General features: G+C 55.3%; 1 protein-coding gene across 1 annotated transcript; it reads left to right on the top strand.

Annotated features, from left to right (window-relative positions):
- The first annotated feature begins 471 nt into the window (after nucleotides 1–471).
- On the top strand, nucleotides 472–19,700 carry SEC61A2 (SEC61 translocon subunit alpha 2). The gene is made up of 12 exons (XM_055147238.1): nucleotides 472–601; nucleotides 1,819–1,886; nucleotides 3,070–3,135; nucleotides 6,655–6,733; nucleotides 8,273–8,404; nucleotides 8,506–8,615; nucleotides 12,660–12,813; nucleotides 13,710–13,870; nucleotides 14,024–14,221; nucleotides 16,913–17,104; nucleotides 17,545–17,621; nucleotides 18,703–19,700. The coding sequence occupies exons 1-12, from the start codon at nucleotides 595–597 to the stop codon at nucleotides 18,887–18,889; spliced, it is 1,431 nt and encodes a 476-aa protein (XP_055003213.1). The 5' UTR covers nucleotides 472–594; the 3' UTR covers nucleotides 18,890–19,700.
- The last annotated feature ends 369 nt before the right edge of the window (nucleotides 19,701–20,069 follow it).

Here is a 20,069-nt window from a genome sequence, read left to right as displayed (position 1 = left end):
CAGGCCCGGGTCTCCGCGCCGTCGGGGGGACACGCTAGCCCGAGCATCTCGTTTGGGCCCCGGTCAGGGCAGCAGGGCAGAACCCTGGGGCTGCGGCCGCGGGCACCTCGGGAAGGGACAGGAGGACGCGGGGTCCGCGCGCGCGCCCGCCGGCGCGGGTGGGCTCTGCAGAGGGGTGGGCGGCGCGGCCGGGTGGCGTCCGGGGCCCGCACTCGGTTCCGCTTGGCGCGCTGCGGAGGGACAGCGCTCGGGCCGTTCCCGAGGGGACACCGCCAGGAGGTCAGCTCGGGCCCCGGAGCGGAGGGCAGGTCCGGCGGCCGCGGCTCGGGAGGGCCCGCCAGGCCCCGCAGCCTCGGGCAGCGCCGGCGGTGGCCATAGCAACGCGGGGGCGTCGGTGGCGGGCCCGGCGGGCGGGTCACGTGCCGGGGCGGAGCTCGGCGGGCGGGAGGGTCACGTGGCGGGGCGGGCCGGCGGGCGGCGGGTCACGTGGCGGGGCGGAGCCTGCGGCGCCGGCCGGAGCGCGTCAGGAGCGGGTCCGGGAGAAGCTGCGCCGACGCCGCGGCCCCGCGCCCGGCCGTCCCCGCCGCCGCCGCCATGGGCAGTGAGTCGCGCGCGGCCGGGGCCGGGGCCGGGCGCGCGGGCGGGCGGGCGGCGGGCGCAGGCCTGGGCCGAGGCTGCCCCCGGCTCGGCGCCCGCCCGCCCGCGCGCCGGCGAGACGGGGCAGGCGGGCCCGGGGGGCGCAGCGGGGCCGCCCCCGCGGCTCTTCCGGCCGTCTCGGGGCCTGCCGCGGGCGGGGGCCTCGCGCGACCCTCGGGCCCGCGCCGGGGCGTCACTCGCGGCATCGGGCCGGGCCGGGCCGGGGCCGGAGCGTCCCTGGCGGCGGGGCCGGGGCCGGAGCATCACTCGCAGCGTCAGGCCCGGGCCGGGGCCGGAGCATCCCTGGCGGCGGGCACCGGGCTGGGGCGTCACTCACAGCGCCGGTCCCGGGCTGGGGCGTCACTTGTCGCGCGGCTGCTCCAGCGATGCTTCTCGGCGGAGCGTGGCCCGCGGGGAGGAGGAGGGCCGCGGGAATGGGGTCTGCCCTAGGCGGGCGGGGGGCGTCGGTGTCGTGTCGGGCCAGCGCAGAGGGCCCCGGGGACTCTGCCCACAGCGCCTGCCCGAGACAACGGGCCTCGCTTGGCCTCTTGTACATCACAGCAAGTGGTCAGAACCCCCCCGCGGGGGGACGGTCGTCCCGACCCCCGCTGTCCTGGAGGAAGAGTGACCAGGCGGGGCGGAGGGGGTCTGCTGGGCCGCTCTCTGGGGAGCGCGTCCACTTGGAGCTGCCGCTCGCGGGTGCATTTCAGTCTGGGTTGATTCGAATCTGCAGCTCCAGCCCGTGTCCTGTTGCTGCTCCCTCCTCTCCTCCTGCCATGGTGGTCGTACTCCACCTGCTCTTTTCTTGGCGGTGTTGGGACTTGAACCCGGAGTCTGCCGCAAGGCACTCACCTCACCTGCCTGGACGAGCCGCAGCCCAGACAGCAGCTCTCCGCCCTGCCGTGATGGTGCTCCTTGGAGTCCTCCTTCCGTGGACACCGGCAGGGCAGAGCCAAATCAGGGAAATCTGTATTCCTTTGCTTCTGCTGATTAGGCCTTAAACCTCTTGGATTTTCCATCCTTATTTCTCTCTTTTATGTGTTTGAAATTGGAAAGCATTGTAATTTATTTGGAGGTGGGGTTGGAAAAAAAATCAGAAGAAAGAATTGGTATTTGATTCACTGAAAAGATAGTGTCTCTTTAAAACCTTTTCACAGGGACATTTATTTATTTATTTTGCAGTTAAATTTTTAGAAGTTATCAAACCTTTCTGTGCAGTTCTACCAGAAATTCAGAAACCTGAAAGGAAAGTAAGTATAACCTTTTTACGATGTCGGGGGTGACTGAATGACTTAGCATGATGAGCTAGTAAGAGTGATTTACTTTAACCCTTATCTGGTTAAAATGGAAAAACTACCACCTGCTCCTTGCAAGAGGCATAAGTTAATAAAACTAGGACGGACCAGAAGCTCTCTTGTTTTCAGAAATGATGATTCCTGGTATTTTTTTATTTTCGTTTTGTTCTAGGGGCCATGTCTGGTATGTGCTCAGGGACCCAGAGGTGCTACTGGGAATTGACTTTGGGTTGGCTGCACGGGAGACAAAGGCCTTATATCTCTGGCCCTAGAAATGACTTTGTCATATTTCCAAGCCAGTCCAGTCTAGAGGGAGTCTTTATAGCAGCCGAGCCGGGGGTGAGCACCCTGCCTGATCAGCTGGGCCGATGAGTACCACCTTCATAGAAAGGAACTACAGTTGACTAAGTTGGTCCCTCCCATCTCTTGATTTTTTTTTTTTAATGTAAAACTATAATGCATTGAGAACATACTATAACCAAATCGTCCTTCCTTAGTTTTAGGGGTGAGAACAACCTTTTGGAGCTAAGATACATCTGGGTAGTATTACTAGCCCCCGGCTGGCCAGGGCTCACACGTTCTTCTGCCGGTACTTTAAGTTTCCCAGGAAACTAACAGCAATAGGGATCTGGAAGAGGCTTTTATGAAACTTAGTGTTTATTCATTTTTTTCCTATGGACTTTTTGGTCACACTTGGGTGTTACTCCTGGCTCTGCACTCAGGAATGACTCCTGGTGATGCTTAGGGGATGGATCGTGGGATGCCAGGGATCAAACTCGGGTCGGCTGTGTGCAAGGCAAGCAGGCTGCATTTTTCTCGGGTCCCACTGTTGTGTTTTTCCCCTCAGCGGCCTTTCTTGCCTTCAGTTTGTGAGACTAGAGGTTCCCTTTGGTGTCCGGCCCCCGGGAACTGCCTTCTTGTGGCTGGGACTGCCCTCTGCTGACCTGACTGGACAGCTTGCCTTACCGGCGACGCCCACGCCCTTTCCAGTGAACTCAGTGCGCTGCGCTGAGGCGGGCCGCTCTTTAAGTCACTTAGTTCTCGTTCACGTCGGAGTCGGCGCCGAGAGCACTGTGTGGGCCTGTGCGTGGGGCCAGCCTTCCCGGGTCGTAGGCTCCTTCTGTGTGCCTGTCTGCAGATCCAGTTCCGGGAGAAGGTGCTCTGGACCGCCATCACGCTCTTCATCTTCCTGGTGTGCTGTCAGGTACGTGAGCGCCACAGGAAGGACGCGCTGCTCTTCGACAGCTTCGCCGTTACGGTGGGAAGCGGGTTTCCGCAGAAAGAACATATCTGCTGAACTGTGGGTGCACGCGGCCGCGCACCCCACCCTCCTGCATCTCCACGGCCCCGTGGGGTCCTGCTGAGCATTATTAATCTTTGTCATTTGAGTGACAGCATGTCTGTCTTGCTCTGTTGGGGCAGCATGGACCACACTCAGCAGTGCTCAGGGACGGCTCCTGGCAGTGCTTGGGACCACGCATGCCAGAGGCCCAACTCATTTGGTGGGTGCAAGGGAAGGGCCTCACCCTCTGCTCTCCCTCAGGCCCTCTGCTGTGCTCCCCCCTCTCCCCCGCATGGCTCACCTGTGCTTTGAACAGTTTGTCTCTTTGTGTGCTTGGGATTTAAACCCATGGCCTCCTGGGGCCGGAGCCACAGCACAGCGGGGAGGGCGTTTGCCTTGCACGAGTCTGACCAGGGTTCAGTCCCCGGCATCCCATACGGTCCCCCAAGCACCGCAGGAGTAATTCCTGAGTGCAGAGCCAGGAGTAACCCCTGAGCATCACTGGGTGTGACCCCGCCCCCCCCCAAAAAAAAACCCCTGGCTTTTCCTCCCACGTCAGGACCCTGCGGTGAGTACTGTTTCTCTTTTCTCTTGGTTTCCCATTAATGGTCTTTATGTCTTTCTCCCCCTTCCCTGTAGCTATTTTTAGAATTAGAATGATAGGTTTTATATATAAAATTGTTAAATGTTTGACATTTATTGCTTCACCCCCCACACACACCAGTTTTTATGTTGTATATAACTTTCTCTCTCTTTTTTTTTTTTTTGCTTTTTGGGTCACACCTGGCGATGCACAGGGGTTACTTCTGGCTCTGCATTCAGGAATCACTCCTGGCGGTGCTCAGGGGACCATATGGGATGCTGGGAATTGAACCCGGGTCGACCTCATGCAAGCCCTACCCGCTGTGCTATCGCTCCAGCCCCAAACTTTCTCTTGATTATCATGTCTTAGTGTGCATTTCAGCGTTGCAGAAAGCCGTGCTCAGGAACGCCAGGGTTCTGCTGTGATGATAAATTTAATCATGCTTTTGAATGAAAATCTCCAGACATTAAGTTCATAGAATGATAAAAGCTCAGGGCCAGAGTGATAGTCCAGCGGGTAGGGTACTTCCCTGGCACGCTGCTGTCCTGGGTTCTGTCCCTGGCACCCATAAGGTCCCCGAGCCCTACTGGAGTGATCCTTGAGCATTGAGCACTCAGGAGTAAGCCCTGAGCACGCTGGGTGTGGCCCCCAGGATAAAAGCTTGACCTGCCCACGTCACAGTTGTGTGGATTAAATTAGATTATGTAGGTGAAAGTATTTTCAAATATGGGTTAGAGGCCTTTTCTCCTCCCGAGAAGCCCTGTTCTCTCATTTCTCTCCTCACACTTCTCTAAGTAAATTCCTTTCAATAAAACTTATTTTGTTCCACTAAAAAGTAAAAGAAGAATATGTGTGTGTGTGTGTGTGTGTGACCTTGACAGTGCTCAGGGGTTACTCTTGGCTCTGCATGCAGGAATTACTCCTGGGGTGGTGCTTGGAGGGCCATATGGGATGCCCAGAATCAAACCCAGGTCAGCCGTGTGCAAGGGAAATGCCCTACCCGTTTTACTATTGCTCTGGCCCTGTTTTAAAGAATTATATTAGGAAGCTCTAAGCACACTATCGGGAAAAGCCAAATATATCGTTTTAGAGTGAAATGATAGAATCATTAAAATATTTTACTATTGTACTTAGTTTAAATTTTTGTTTTGTTTTGGGTCTACACCCGGCGGTGCTCAGGGCTTACTCCTGGTTCTGCACTCAGGAATTATTCCTGGCAGGCTTGGGAGACCATATTGGGTGCTGTGGATCGAACCCAGGTCAGCCACCTGCAAGGCAAACAACCAGCTGTGCTATTGCTCTGGCCCTGAAACTGCTGAATGACCAGGGAGAGAGAACTTTCAAAATAAAGGAAAGTAGGAAGCACAAAGAGTCACTGATCATATTCCAATTATCTACTTTAAAAATCACAGGGAGGGGGCCGGAGCGATAGCACAGCGGGTAGGGCGTTTGCCTTGCACTCGGCTGACCCGGGTTCGATCCTTGGCATCCCATATGGTCCCCCAAGCACTGCCAGGAGTAATTCCTGAGTGCAAAGCCAGGAGTAACCCCTGAGCATCGCTGGGTGTGACCCAAAAAGCAAAAAAAAAAAAAAAAAAAAACCAAAAATCACAGGGATTCCCCTCTTTAAAAACAGCAGGGGCCAGGGAGAGAGTATTGGGAGTATTGGGGTTAAGGCACTTGCCTTGTATACAGCTGACCGGGTTTGATTCTGGCACTTTATACAGTTCCCAGAGCACTGCCAGGAATAAGTCACAAGCACAGAGCCAGGAGTGACACCCCCCCCCCCTGCCCGTCCCACCAAAGCAACTTTTTGAGGGTGTGTGTGTGTGTGTGTGTGTGGTTATGGTCCTGGTCCTGGGTTGAACGGGATTAAACTGTCAGGCAGGTTAATTCTCTGCCCTGCCTGGGGCTGGGCGCCCCCTCCTGGTGTGAGAGCAGACGCGTCTCCAGGGAGTTGAGAGGCTCTAGGCCAGGGAGTCATTCAGGTGGCTGAAATGGGAGCATTCTCCTTGTTGCTTACCTGGTCATCTGCAGACCTACGTGTGCAGTGTGACTGACCTTGGCTGTCCTTCGCATCCTCAGCATTGCAAAGTTCCTCTTAGGACCACCGCGTAAAGATTCTGTTCACTGACAGGAGTATGTTTTTATTTTTTAAAAACGGTATCATTGGTTTACAATGTTAAAGAATTTCAGGGGGTTTGTGTAGTGCTCTCGGCACTGGGGTTAGGGGCTGGGGCCATTCCCTGTGCTCGGGAGCCCTCACGGCCAGGCAGCCGGCCTCACGCTGGCTCTGCGCGGCGGGCCCCTGAGCCCTGTGCGCCCCCTCCCTCCCCGAGGAGTACTTTACAGATTGTAGTAAAAAGACACAAATTGTGAGGCCTTCAGCCATTCTGAAGAGTACTGCTCAGCAGAGCTAAGTATATTCACGTTCAGAAACCTCTGCAGCCTCTCCCACCCAGGGCAGTTTCACTGGTGACGTGTGCAAGCAGTCCTGGTGTGTTTTCCTCTAAGGAACTTGAAGTATTTGTTTGTTACTCGGGAACCTGGAAGTGTTTTCTTTTGGGGGTGCTCTCAGCATTGCATATGGGGTGATGGTGCTGGGACACAGTGGTCTCAGGGGACCCCTCCAGGCCAGTTACACAGTCCCCAAGGTGCTGCACCGAGTGGCAACGCATAGTGAGTCCAGGTCCCAGCGGCCTGTGCGGCCGGGCGCGGGCCCGTGTCCTTGGAGCCATCTCCCGGCTCTCGAAGTAGAGTGGGGGATTGCGTGTCGCAGCCCTGAGGGGAATGCGTTAGGAAGGCAGGGCAAGCTTGATTTGTGCCAGACTGAGTAAAGTATTTCTGGAATATTCCAGATACCACTGTTTGGAATCATGTCCTCGGATTCTGCGGATCCTTTCTACTGGATGAGAGTCATTCTTGCATCCAACAGAGGTACGAGCTGCTTTTCTCTCTCTCCCGGTACCTGATCTGACGTGGGTAGATGTGAGGGTGTGCAGGGCGGGAAAGCGCTATCAGGGCAGCTTCCCGCCTGAGAGGCCGGCCCGGACACGGTTCCCCAGGCGCGCTGGGCCGTTGTCCCGGGTGCTGCCGAGTCGAGCTGCCCCCAGGTGTAAGGTCGCTGCTTCCCCTGAGAGATGCCTGGGCACAGGAAACCTCAGGCATTGGTGGCCCCCTGGAGCCCAGCCTGACGGCGTGGAGCTGGCCTCTGGGGTCAGCGGGACGGGGCGGCGGGACCTACAGAGGGGCCTCCTGCATCAGTGAATGGTGATCGCAGGTTCTGGGAAACCGTTGCTTCTGCCCTTCCCTTTGTCCATCTGTTGCTGTTCCTGCAGTGACCAAGGGACACACATAGAGAAACCGCACTTGGGGTGCCAGCGGTGCCACATGTCAGTGCTTCTGGGACCCCAGCGGGGCTTGCGGGCTGGTGCCAGGGTCTGAGCACCTGTCCTTACCAGCCTCGGAGAGGCCGGGGTTGTAAGGTGTTGGGGTGGTGGTCAGGTCTTTGCAGTGCCTGGAGGTGACCCCCGGGGCTCCCACCGAGGGGTTGTGTGGAGGTCTGGAGGCACCTCGGCCCTGTGGTGGGGTGTGCTGGCAGGGAGCAGTGACCAGGGAGGCTGGAGTGGAAGGAAAGGGGAGGGGGAGCGGGGAGGGGGAGCGAGGAGTGGCGAAGATTTCCGGCCAGTGGGGCCTCTTCTTGTCTCTGCTCTCCGTTGTAGGGTGGTTGTGTCATTGTTAACAGGGCCTTCACAGTTCTGTCACACTGTTTTGTTCCTCTTTCCGCTACCAAAAGGTGTGGCTTACCCTATAGTTAAGGACAAAAGGTGTAACTTTCCTGGTGTCGCACCCAGCTGGACGGAGCATATGATGCTGGGGATCAAAATCCTGGGGACGGGCCGAAGTGACAGTAGAGCTTGTAGGGCATTGGCCCACCACACGGCCGACCCGGCCTCGAACCCAGCACCCAGAGTGGTCCCCCGAGCACTGTCAGGTGTGATCCCTGAGCACAGAGCCTGGAGTAGGCCCTGAGCCCTGCTGGCTGTGCCCCCCCCCCCATAAGAACCAGTGAATGAAAATAAAATTCCCATTGATGACTGGGAATATATTGTCCCCCGGGTCAGAGTTACTCCTAGCTCTGTGCTCAGGAGCAGGGGGGACGACATGGGGTATATGGAGTGCTGGGGAGAAAACCCGGGTTGGCCAAGGCACTTGCCTTGCACGCAGCTGTCCCAGGCTCAATCCCTGGCATCCCATATGGTCCCCAGAGCCACCAGAAGTCATTCCTGAGTGCAGAGCCAAGAGTCAGCCCAGAGCACTGCCGGGAGTGCCCCCACCCAGTAAAAGCAGAGGAAGGCTGCTTGCTTGCTTGCGGGCGTCAGCGTTCTGGGAATCGGCAGTCTGGCCCTGCCCCGGGCCGGGGCGGGGGCCGGGCGCGGGCCGGGCGGCAGAGCTGACCTTCCCGTCCGTCCACAGGCACTCTCATGGAGCTGGGCATCTCCCCGATCGTCACGTCGGGGCTGATCATGCAGTTGTTAGCCGGAGCCAAAATCATCGAAGTCGGAGACACACCCAAAGATCGCGCTCTGTTCAATGGAGCCCAGAAATGTGAGCCCCCCAGCGCCCAGCTCCCCGTCCCGGCGGGCGGCGGTGGCAGGGACCCTCCGTGCCCCTGGTTGTAAGCGTGTGCCTCTCCCTGCTCTCACCAGTGTTTGGAATGATCATTACCATTGGCCAGGCCATTGTGTATGTCATGACGGGCATGTACGGGGACCCCGCCGAGATGGGTGCTGGCATCTGCCTGCTCATCATCATCCAGGTAAGGAGCCCGCCCGGCGCCGGGCCCGCAGAGGCGTCTCTTCCTCTCCCGCAGGTCTTCTGGCGATGTCTTCAGTTTTGAATGATTTAATTGCATTTTCATCATTAATTGCATTTTTACTGCATTAGATCACATGATATCAACTTCTAACTTATTACGTAGAAAGTTCTGATCCTTAGAGCAGTTCCGTTGTTTGTGGGTATGAATTACAGATCAGTGGTATTTCCTTGACTCCGGGAGGCATGTCTGACACATTTCCACGTGTGCAGTGACTTTGCTCATGATGGCCTGTGTGAGTCAGGAGTCACATCAGGGGTTTGGTCACCGGACACGTGTGTTCTTGTTGTAACGTGTTTGGTAAGATTTGTTACTGAAATGAAAAGTTTCATATACACATAAGCATAGAAAGAGCAGATTAGATATAAATATATCTAAATTTAAAGTAACTTGTTTTTGTACGTAGAAAACAAAATTTTTTGTGGAAGTTATTATTGTTAATATTTTTTCTTAGGGTGTTCAAAATAATGATTTTACAATAGTAACTACAGTTAGTGAAGTGTCATATAAGCAGACATGCATACAGTCTGGATTTTAAAAATTGATGCTTAGATATGGAAATTTTACAAAGCAACATCTTGCTGTAACTATCTTTTTTTACTTAAAAAAAAATCTTGGGGGCTGGAGTGATAGCACAGCGGGTAGGGCGTTTGCCTTGCATGCGGCCAACCTGGGTTCGATTCCCAGCATCCCATATGGTCCCCTGAGCACTGCCAGGAGTGATTCCTGAATGCAAAGCTAGGAGTAACCCCTGAGCATCGCTGGGTGTGAATCAAAAAGAAAAAAAAATCTTAGCAGCCATAACTATTTTAAAGTATGTCAAGTTTGGAAGATGATTCTCTGATGTAATCCTTTAAAAAATAATTTAAAGGGGCCAGAGAGATGGTATGGTGGGTGTAAGGTTTTACCTTGCACATGGCCGACCCTGGTTCGGTCCCTGGCACCCCATATGGTCCCCCGAGCTCTGCCAGGAGTGATCCCTGAGTGTAGAGCCAGGAGTCAGCCCTGAGCACCGCTGGGTGTGGCCCACCCATTCCCTGCCAAACCCCCACTCATGTAAAGAAGTGGTCCAAAAATGTGTTGCGTGGGGCCCACCCTGGGTGGGTCCCCTGCACTTTGGGAAGTAGCCCCCAGGCACTGCGGGTGTGGCTCCCACCCCTGCCTTCCCCCAGCAAAAAGATGTTTCCACTAAAAACTGGGCATGAAGGTCCTGTCTTGGGTCTCTTGGAAATGCCCGTCTTTTCCATAGGTTGTGATTATTTCAGAAAAAGTTCTCATAGCTGAAAGAATAAAAATCAGAAAAATGTTAATTAAAAGCAAGCTATTAGACTATTAGCATTGGTACTGTGAATCTGATGCTCTGACTGGCAAGGTTGACTGTTCCGCTTTTAATGAGAAACTTGCCACAGGAAGCTATTGATGTAGGAAGTTCAGGTCTCCGTCTTGTCCAAAGCATTATGGATGAGCAGCACTTCCTTCTTCCTTGCTCTGATTTTCACACGGGAATTGGAAGGTTGTTTTGTGAGCGTTTCTCAGAGCCAGGAGAGCCCTGGTCCAGGCGTTGGCTAGTGCTGAGCCGGGGAGGCGTCTCTGGGACGCTGTCTGCAGCTGTGAGGGGCCGCAGGGTCCTGGGTGTTTTCCTACGCGTCTATGAAGAGTGGCTCTTACCGGTGTTTCTCCTTCGGGAGACCCGAGCCCCGGGCAGCAAGGGCCGGGGAATGGCTGTGGGTGGGGGGCTCGCAGGCTCCTGGAGGAGAGGGTCTGCAGTTGTCCCTTTCGGTTTGGTCTCTTGAAATAATTTGTGTTTTTGAATGTTAGAAGAGAAGAGCTGTTAGGATATTTTGTAGCTGTCGGTCTTACCTAGCACTCTGCTGAGGATGTTCCTTAGATCCTAGTGGAATCTCATCTCGCTTATTCTGATTAAGTATATGGACTTCTGAGGGGCCAGTTACGGATATCAGTTGGCCAAAATGGAGTTAAAAGGATTAAAACTTTTTGATCAGTATGGGAATTCCGAGAATAGTTATAATCCAGTGACAAAATGGGTCAGATGAATGAAGCTTATGCCTGTTCGCACAAATGCTGCTGTGAGTCTCTGTGTTGTGGCTGACGTACAGGGGATGCTCCACGCTTGGTCTCAGAGCGTGGGGGTCCGTTTGCGTCCTGGCAGACCCAGGCCACCGCGGGAGACGCCAGGGTTCCCGGAGACGTGATGGGGCTCATTTTAACACGGGCCCCAAGGCGGTCGTGTCGGCATTCCTCCCGCCCGGTGCTGTTTCAGCCACGGGGCCAGTGTCCAGCTAGTGAGTTGGGAGATGGAAACAGTCAGGGCCAGAGTGGGCCCCGCTGTGCACGCAGGCAGTGAAGGCCCGGGGCCCACCCGAGGGTTTCCTGCTTGAGCGGCCTGAGGGACTGCGCGTGGGTGCTCAGGTATCGCTGGTCCCGCGGGAGGGCGTGTGGATTCCTGGTGTCTCATCCTCCTCACAGGCTGTCATGCTCCTGCCGTCTCCATCTCATTCATTCCTTCAGAAAAACTCCTTCTCGTGCAGATTCCTTATAATTCCTTTCTCCCACCGAGTTTCCCTGCACAGGACACACGTGCATCGCTGAGATGTCACGGACATTGGTCTAAATGGGGCCGGAGTGTTGGTTGTGTAGGACACGGCGTTGTCACACACAGTTGTGTGGTCCAAGGCTTAGGAAATGCCGTTTGGTTGACTCACGTTGGGGCTGAATTTCTGTGCGACTGGGGATGTGTATCCACTTACTCTGTAATTGTGGTCCCGTGAAAGCTCAGTAAGTCCTAACTTCTCTCTCGTCTTGTCGAAGTGTCAACCTTGGTTTTCAGACAGGAAGAGATTGGCATGAGCTCTCTTAGAGATGTCGAGACTCGTTTTCTTCCGGTCCCGAGTCGAGTCAGACTCACGATGTAGACGAGTTAGGCTCTGTGCGACCGTTGTAAAGGCAGTTGAGGGAAACTCCGCCAGGTAAGCTTGCCCTGCCGCCCGCGCGGCCCTGTCTTCCACACGCGCGGGGGGGAGGCGTCTCCGGGAGGAGCGCCAGGTGGGAAGCAGGGGCCGGGGGAGGCGGGCTTCCGGGGTGCGGGCAGGAGCTGTGGCTGGGTGGCGCTCACTGGGAGAGCCCGGGGTTATTTTCAGTCGATGCATGCTTGTAACAGCCCTGTCCTCGCCAGGGGAGGATTAAGACTTTCCAGTCTCACCAGAGTTAGTATTGCCGGAGGCCACCAGGGCTGACCCCCGGCCGTGCTCGGGAGACCGTGTGACACCAGGGATGTCGAACCTTGGGCCCGAGTGTGCCCCTGGAGCGCTCTGCCCCAGCCCCCTCACGGGGTTTCTTGTTTTTTTAAAATCAACAGCTTACGGACATGGGGAATACCCTTGACTGTCTGCAGACCACACTGTTTTGGTCACTCTCAGTATAGGAGGCATTTTTACATTGTATTAACCTACGTACATGCACTTTTATACGTTCCTTTTTGACTTACTCTGCAGATACGTGATTAGCACCTAGGACACGTGGAATGCATCTAGCGCTCTAAAATGCATCAGTGCAGTTTGCGTCCTGTCCTTCCCGGCAGGGCGCAGTTGCGTTTTGTATGATCCAGCTGCCGTTGGCTTACCTGGAGGGGTCTGCGGTGTGTCCCGTTTCCTGCTGTCATTCGGACAGCCGTGAACACTTTTGTCCTGCTGAGTTTTTCAGCAGACGAGGAAACACGGAACAGGAAACCGGAAACCGTTCGGACCCAATTATAAACACACCTGAGAGTTGGAATGTCTGCTTTTTAATGTGACTCGTTTCCAGTCCTCGATTTTGCAGAACTGGCCCTTGACTAAGCTCAGGCTGTTAAAAGGTGCAGAGGGTAACGGTGGTGTGCGGCCCAGGCGCAGTCCCGGTGCCAGCGCGGGCGCCGGAGGGCTGCCTCTGTCCCTCTCCTGCTTCAGCTCACTTGCATTTCTCTCCCCACAGTTGTTTGTTGCTGGTTTGATTGTGCTGCTGTTAGATGAGCTGCTACAGAAGGGTTACGGCTTGGGGTCTGGGATTTCCCTCTTTATTGCCACCAACATCTGTGAGACCATTGTCTGGAAGGCCTTTAGTCCCACCACTATTAACACTGGCCGAGGTACTTTGCGCAGTGACTTCCTGCACGAGTCTGGCGGGGTGTGTGTGGAGAGGCGTGTGCAGGGCGACACTCGGGGCGCCGCTGGCAGCGGGCAGCAGACACGGGGCATGAGCTGCTGATCCCGTCACAGAATCATGCCCTAGTTTTGGCCTGTGCTGCCCCTTTACGTTCTCGGTATATGCAGACAGTTTTTTAAAAACCACACGCGCTAGCCAGGGCTGCAGACCACTGGCTCGGCCCATGGCAGAGTCCCGGGGAGGCCAGAGGGCAGCGATGAGACCGACCGTATGAAACACTCAAGGACGGTGTGGTCAGGGAGGCCCCTGCTTCGGCCTTGTCCGCTGGCACTGCAGTAGCACCTCTGTTGTGAGCGATGTCCTTCTGCCTGCCTGTCCCCGCCTGTCCCCGCCACTCTCCAGTGCCATCCTGAGCGCTTGCCCCAGTTAACATCTGGACTGACGCAGCCTTAAGAACAGGGGGACGGGCGTGAGCTCTAGTCAAGCAGTGTAAGGCACGCTTGATAAGGGAACATGGCGCTTGACCCTAACATCTTTGTTCTGCTTTGCTGCTCCTCCCCTCTGTCCCTCAAACACGCTTTCCTTTCTTTGGGTGAAGGAGAGACAGAGCCTACGGGCTCAGTGTTCGCTTTGGTTTACTCTCCCGTGGATTCTTTTTCACTCAAGAATCACTTGAGAAAATTGAAACTTGTAAAAATACCAATTTTTTTTGGTGCCTCTGATAGAAATCTTTTTAGAAGCCCCACCCATGGCTGTGTCAGAAAGTTAACCTGGAGCAGTGATTTGACTTGTGTTTTTTGCTGTGTTCTGGAATTCACGGTTATCTGTTTGACGCGGGTGGCGTTGGGTGCAGCCTCCAGCGGTGTGTCTGCTCTCCAGGTACCGAGTTTGAGGGAGCGGTCATTGCGCTGTTCCACCTGCTGGCCACCCGGACGGACAAGGTCCGGGCCCTGCGCGAGGCTTTCTACCGGCAGAACCTGCCCAACCTCATGAACCTCATCGCCACCGTGTTCGTGTTTGCAGTCGTCATCTATTTCCAGGTACTCGGGGGCCTGGGGGGGCACTCTGTCCTCTCGGGAAAGCCGAGGCTCTGGCCAGGCAAACCCACGCTCCTGGTCTCGGCGTGATGCCCTGCCCCGGAGCACAGCCCCGGCCGACGGGCGCCTGGCTTGATGCTCGCCCTCCCTCTGCAGGGCTTCCGTGTCGACTTGCCCATCAAGTCAGCACGCTACCGAGGCCAGTACAGCAGCTACCCCATCAAGCTCTTCTACACCTCCAACATCCCCATCATCCTGCAGTCCGCCCTCGTCTCCAACCTGTACGTCATCTCCCAGATGCTGTCTGTTCGGTTCAGTGGCAACTTCCTAGTGAATCTGCTAGGACAGTGGGCCGTGAGTATTCCACTCGTCCATTCTGAGTATTTATTTTTTTTTTAATTTTTATTATTATTTTTTTTTGGTTTTTGGGTCACACCCGGCGATGCACAGGGGCTACTCCTGGCTCTTCACTCAGGAATTACCCCTGGCGGTGCTCAGGGGACCATATGGGATGCTGGGATTAGAACCCGGGTCGGCCGTGTGCAAGGCAAATGCCCTACCCGCTGTGCTATCACTCCAGCCCCCCATTCTGAGTATTTAAATGTATTACAATCTGCATTCCATGGCTTTCCCCAAGTGCTGCTTAGTTGTCCAGGGATCTCCCTGACGATCCTTGGTCAGCAGGGCCGGCAGTGCTGGGTCAGGCAGACTCCCAGTGCGTGGCCTGACCCTGCGACCCTGCGACCCGCTCCCGACCTTGTGGTCATTGTTTTTAACTGAAAGAGGTGACGGAGAATTGAAACAGTTGTCCTAGCATTATTAGATTCACTTTGAGCAGCGTTTATTCCTTACTGGAAATACTGGTGCATGCTGGGCTGGAGGAGGAACTCACTGGGCCGAGCACGTGCTATACGCGAGGCCCAGTTTGATCCCAACTCTGCTGGGACTGATGCCGAGCACAGAGCTGGGGGCCTGAGCGCCGGCAGGTAGTATGGCCCAGAATCAAAAGGGAAAAGCATTAGTACTGTAAAACTAAAACTGGCTAAGATTTCTCAATTATTTTGCTGTGTGGGAACCATCGCATGTAAGTCACCTTTTAGGCTGAAGTCGCCGCTGCTGTCAGGGAAGGGATTTCCTGTCTGTGCTCTCCACAGTCCAGCAGCATCTGAGAAGCAGCCCTGGGCAGGGCACCCACCGCGCAGCTGTGCGGCCTGTGGTCCTGCTCACTCAGCAGCTGGCGGTTTGCGGGAGGCGGGGCCGAGCACGTACACGGCGTCCAGAAAGCTGACTGCCACCGAGAGCTGCTGCTCCCAGAGAGCCGGCTGCCGGCCATTGTCCTGAATTCTGATTGGCTGGAAGTCTCTGTCACCTGACCAGGGAGCATTTGTTATTCCCCAAACTATAGAATGAAAAAAGAACTAAGATACTTTCTTCTTTTGGATAGTATGTAGTTCTAGAATTTGTATCTATTCCAGAATGGTATTGTTTATTCATTTGTTTTAGAATGGTATTGTTTTAAAGCCATTCTGAGGGAGCTTACTTTATGCACAAAATGCGTTCACTTTATGCTGCTATCTTTTGTATTTATTATAGCTCATCCATTTGTGCTGTTACAAGTTTTTTAAAATTAAGATTTGACTGTAGTTTAAAAGAATATCTTTAATCTTAGTTGAAGGAACTAGGAGTGCTCTATGTAATTTGCCTCTTTCCACCGATGGACTTTGGTTACCTGTGATGATGGTGGAATGTGGTCCTTGCTTTGTGAGCCACTAGTTTAGCTGTCACAAAAGCAGCCGTGAGCCACTCGAGATAGTGCTCTAATCCCGACGTAGTGTTTGCTTCTTTTTGATTTCAACCCGGCGATGTTCAGGCTCTGTGCTCAGGCTCACTCCTCGGGGTAGGACCATATGGGGTGCAGGGCTGGCACCGGGTTGGCTGAAGGCAGCGCCTTACCCCTGTATTACCTCTCCAGCCTTGTTTTCTGATTATTCGTTTAAACGCTGGGGCACTTAGAGCAGTGCTTGGCCTGTGCCGTGTGCTGGTCTCCCGGGGGCCATGTGAAGTAGTTTCAAGCCCAGACCTGTCTGTTCGCCGCCACCTTATCCACGTCCCAGCCTGGCCGAGGGTCTCTGTGTCGTGCAGCACTAGGGACTTGAACTTGTCTCCAAGTTTCTTTTGATCTGTAGTTATTAACTATAGAGGCACAGTAAACGTAGAGTTTGGGAACGATAACTTCAGAGTTCATTTGGAGAAAAAAAAACTTTTCTATTTTCTGTCCCAAAACTTACATTTAATATAATTATATGCTATTCTCCTTGTATTAAAAATGTTTTAAATGTCTGGATAAAAAAATGTCCCATTGTAAATGTTTACTGTGATACATCTGCAACCTAGAAACTATTTAGAGTCTCAGTAGTGGGTTGTTCTTTTGTCAGTATTTTAATTGACTGCATTAAATAGGATGCTTCAAAATGAAAATGGCATGTAAAGCTCTTACTATTTTAATTTTTTGGCCACACCTGGCAGTGCTGAGGACTTCCTCCTGACTCTTGCTCTCAGGGATCATTCTTGGTGGTCTCAGGTGAACATATGCAGTGCCAGGGCTTGAACCCAGACCTGCCTCCTGCAAGGAAAAAGCTTTACTGCTATACTGTCGCTCTGGCCCCAGACTTACTACTCTTGCAGTTAGAAAATTTCAGGTCCTATTCTGGCAGTATCGCTCAGTGGTAGAGCACTTGCCTCGCATGTGTGAGGCTCTGGCTTCAATCCCTAGCACCACAAGAGGGAAAAAAAAACCCTTAAATTCGAAATACAATCAAAGATAACTGTAAGTGTGACTCACTTTGTTTAGGAGGAAAGGGATGTTCTTCCTGTAGGTACTTTTTTGCCTGTAATAGAGATGAATTTGAAGGGATGAAGGTGTTAGGTCTGGGTAGTAAATGTAGACTTGTTTGCTGTGTTTACCTGAGCTTACCCCTGGGTCGGAGTCGGGGAGTTTGCTGGCCGTGACGGCGTGTAACGGCCCTTTTCTTCCTTGCTGTGTAGGATGTGAGTGGCGGGGGGCCGGCTCGCTCTTACCCCGTGGGGGGTCTGTGTTACTACCTTTCCCCTCCGGAGTCCATGGGGGCCATCTTCGAGGACCCCGTGCACGTGGTCGTGTACATCATCTTCATGCTGGGGTCCTGTGCGTTCTTCTCCAAGACGTGGATCGAGGTGTCCGGCTCCTCAGCCAAAGATGTGAGCGTTTGGTTTATTTTTCAGAGATGTGTCATTTGCAGACGTCAAGCTGAAGCTGGCGTGCCTGGTTACTGCTACTTTTGTAACTTTCACGCACACACCCTTGTTTGGCGGGGCTGGGGGGCCAGACCGGGCGGGGGGCCAGACCGGGCGGGCCGCACAGGAGCCAGGGCCTGCTCTCTCCTCGGCTCCCCACGCTCCGTCCTGACGCGGTGCGAGGCCTCAGCAGGCTTCCCGGCTCCTGAGCATCCCCCGAGCACATTGGTGGGTCCACGGGGCCGGGCCTTACTCCGGGAGGCAGGAGGTGGGCAGCTGCCGCCGGGGTGCTGGCCGTGCTGGCGGGCCCCCAGTCTCGGGTGGGGGTGGCTGGGAGGTGGCGGTGGTGCAGTGTGGCACATGCGTGGCCGCGGGCACCGGGTGTCACAGCTGTGTCTCCGCAGGTGGCCAAGCAGCTGAAGGAGCAGCAGATGGTGATGCGGGGCCACAGAGACACCTCCATGGTCCACGAGCTGAACAGGTGGGGGCCGGGGCAGGGCGAGCCGGGCTTTCCCATCGGGCTTTGTCCCCGCTGTCGGTTCTGTGTTTGCGGAAATTCTTAAAGCATTTTCCTTGTTTCATATAAAATAATTAAAAGTTCAGCACGAACTTAATTGCTTCCCCACTGAAATGGATATTTTTTTGGGTTTGTTTTGGGGTCACACCCAGGATGCTCAGGGGTTCCTCCTGGCTCTGCACTCAGGATGCTCCTGGTGGTGCTCGGGGAACCACATGGGATGCCGGGGGTAGAACCCGGGTGGGCTGCATGCAAGGCGGATGCCTTCCCCACTGCACCAGCACTCTGGCCGTGAGATGATACGTTTCCAATGGAAACGACTTCCCACACGGCTGGGCCCTGTGCTGATGGGAGACTGCCCTGTGGGCTCGCCCCCGGAGAGGGGCTCCCCGGCTGCTGCCCCGTGTGGGCCTGGGTGTCCCGGCAGCGTCACTCATCTCAGCAAATGCTCTGGGTCATACTTCCTTTTATGAGTTTGTGTTTTGGACCATACCTGGTGGCACTCAGCTTACTCCTGGCCATGAACAGGGATCACGCCTGCTGGTGGTTGGGGGACCACAGAGGGTGCCGGGATTCAAACCTGGGGCCCTCCCTCCTCCACCACCTCCCCCTCTCCTTTCCAGAAGCTCAGCTGAATTGCATTTTCCTAGGCCACGTGCAGCCAGCAGGGGGCGCTGTGGGAGAGCCATCAGTGGTCACAGACCCTGAGCATTAGGAGGGGGCTAAGTCACCCACTCGGAAGCAGTGTCGGGCTACATGGCACCGGAGACGACACTCACCCGGGTTCCATCCCCAGCACCGAGCCGCGCCAGGGTCCGTGGGTCCAGAGCGTGGAGTGAGAAGCCCTGAGCACTGCTGGGGGTGGCCCCCAAGTAAAACACGTGACTCTCACCCGCCCTAAGACTCAAGCATTTCTTTTCTTGTTGCCAGCTCACTTAAGTGCTGTGTTGGGGGCAGTGGGAGGGGCAGGCTGGGGATGGAACCAGCCCACGTGCTGCTCAGGCCACCACCCGCCTCACCCCCCGCCCCCGCCCCTGTCTTCCAGGTACATCCCCACGGCGGCGGCCTTCGGCGGGCTGTGCATCGGCGCCCTGTCGGTGCTGGCCGACTTCCTGGGGGCCATCGGCTCCGGCACCGGCATCCTGCTCGCAGTCACCATCATCTACCAGTATTTCGAGATATTTGTCAAGGAGCAGGCGGAAGTCGGCGGGATGGGCGCCTTGTTTTTCTGAATGTCCCGGTATCTCTTGTGTGCGTGAAAGGGAAAAAATTCTGACGTTTGTTTTTGTCAAACAGTGCTGGTTCCCCTTTCTCCCCGCGGTTTGCTTTGAAGTGCTGACTGGCCCTCTGCCGGGCGGGCGCCGGGCGCCGTGTGCAGCGTCTGGACCGGCTGCCTTAAACTCACGTTTACACGAGTGGGAAGGACACGGGCCGTGTCCCCGCCTCGCTGCGCACGGTGAGGGGGACGAGGACGCAGGTCCGACGTGCGCCAGGCCCGGGCCGCCCGGCACCCCAGCCTGTTCCAGAACCAACATCGTCCCGTCGCCACTTCGAGAATTCTGAGCTTATTTCATGAGTTCTGGAACATTTCTATCTATATTTTAGATATAATTTTTATACTTTTTTAACTCATAGTATCCATGGTCCCCTCCTTTTATTTGTCCCTCAAAGCAGCCACGTAGCCCAGGTGGGCGAGGCCAAGTCTGGGTCCCGTGGGCGCTGGGGGCTCGGCTCAGCCCGTGCCCTCCCCTGCTTCCTCGGCGGGCGCCCGGGCCGCTCCCCGCCCGTCCCGCAGCCACTTGAGAATGCTCGTCGACACACTAGGCCCCGGTTTTTCTTTTTTCCTTAATCCCTGAAGCAAAGTTCTAATCCTCAAGCAGCGTCCTTAGTTCAGTGGGGGTGGACAATGAGTAATTCACGCAGGAATTTGTGTGCGCTGTTGTATTTCACAGCAGCAACATGAGTGTAAGCTGTAGACAATAAAATTCCATTTAATAAAACTGTTGCAGTTGTGTTGGGAAAAAAAAAACCTGACACGAGACATTCTAGGATTATTCGTATAGTCCTTTGCGTCTGCACAAAACCTGCCTGTGCGGCCTGTTCCGGGGGCAGCGAGTGCAGTCCCAACCCTGGTGCCACACGGCCTCCGCGCACCCCCGACGGGGCCTAAAAACCACAGGTCAGGTACACCGGGACAAGCGGAGGGGCCTGTGGCTCACTTTGTGTTCAAAGCTCTGGGGGGTGGTGAGCCGGCGCCAGTGACTGTTCCAGCACGTTCCGAGGGGCCTGGCTAAGCGGCTCCCAGGAAGGCTGGCTGCTGGGGGCCTCAGCTCAGCCTGGAGGGGAGGGAGGAAGAGCCTTCCCCCCTCCCCCCCCCCCGGGCTCCAAGTTCATCACCAGGGCAACCCCCAA

Source organism: Sorex araneus, chromosome 9 (assembly GCF_027595985.1).
Source record: "Sorex araneus isolate mSorAra2 chromosome 9, mSorAra2.pri, whole genome shotgun sequence".
Lineage (NCBI taxonomy): Eukaryota > Metazoa > Chordata > Mammalia > Eulipotyphla > Soricidae > Sorex > Sorex araneus.
This window is presented reverse-complemented; position numbering and strand designations above follow the sequence as displayed.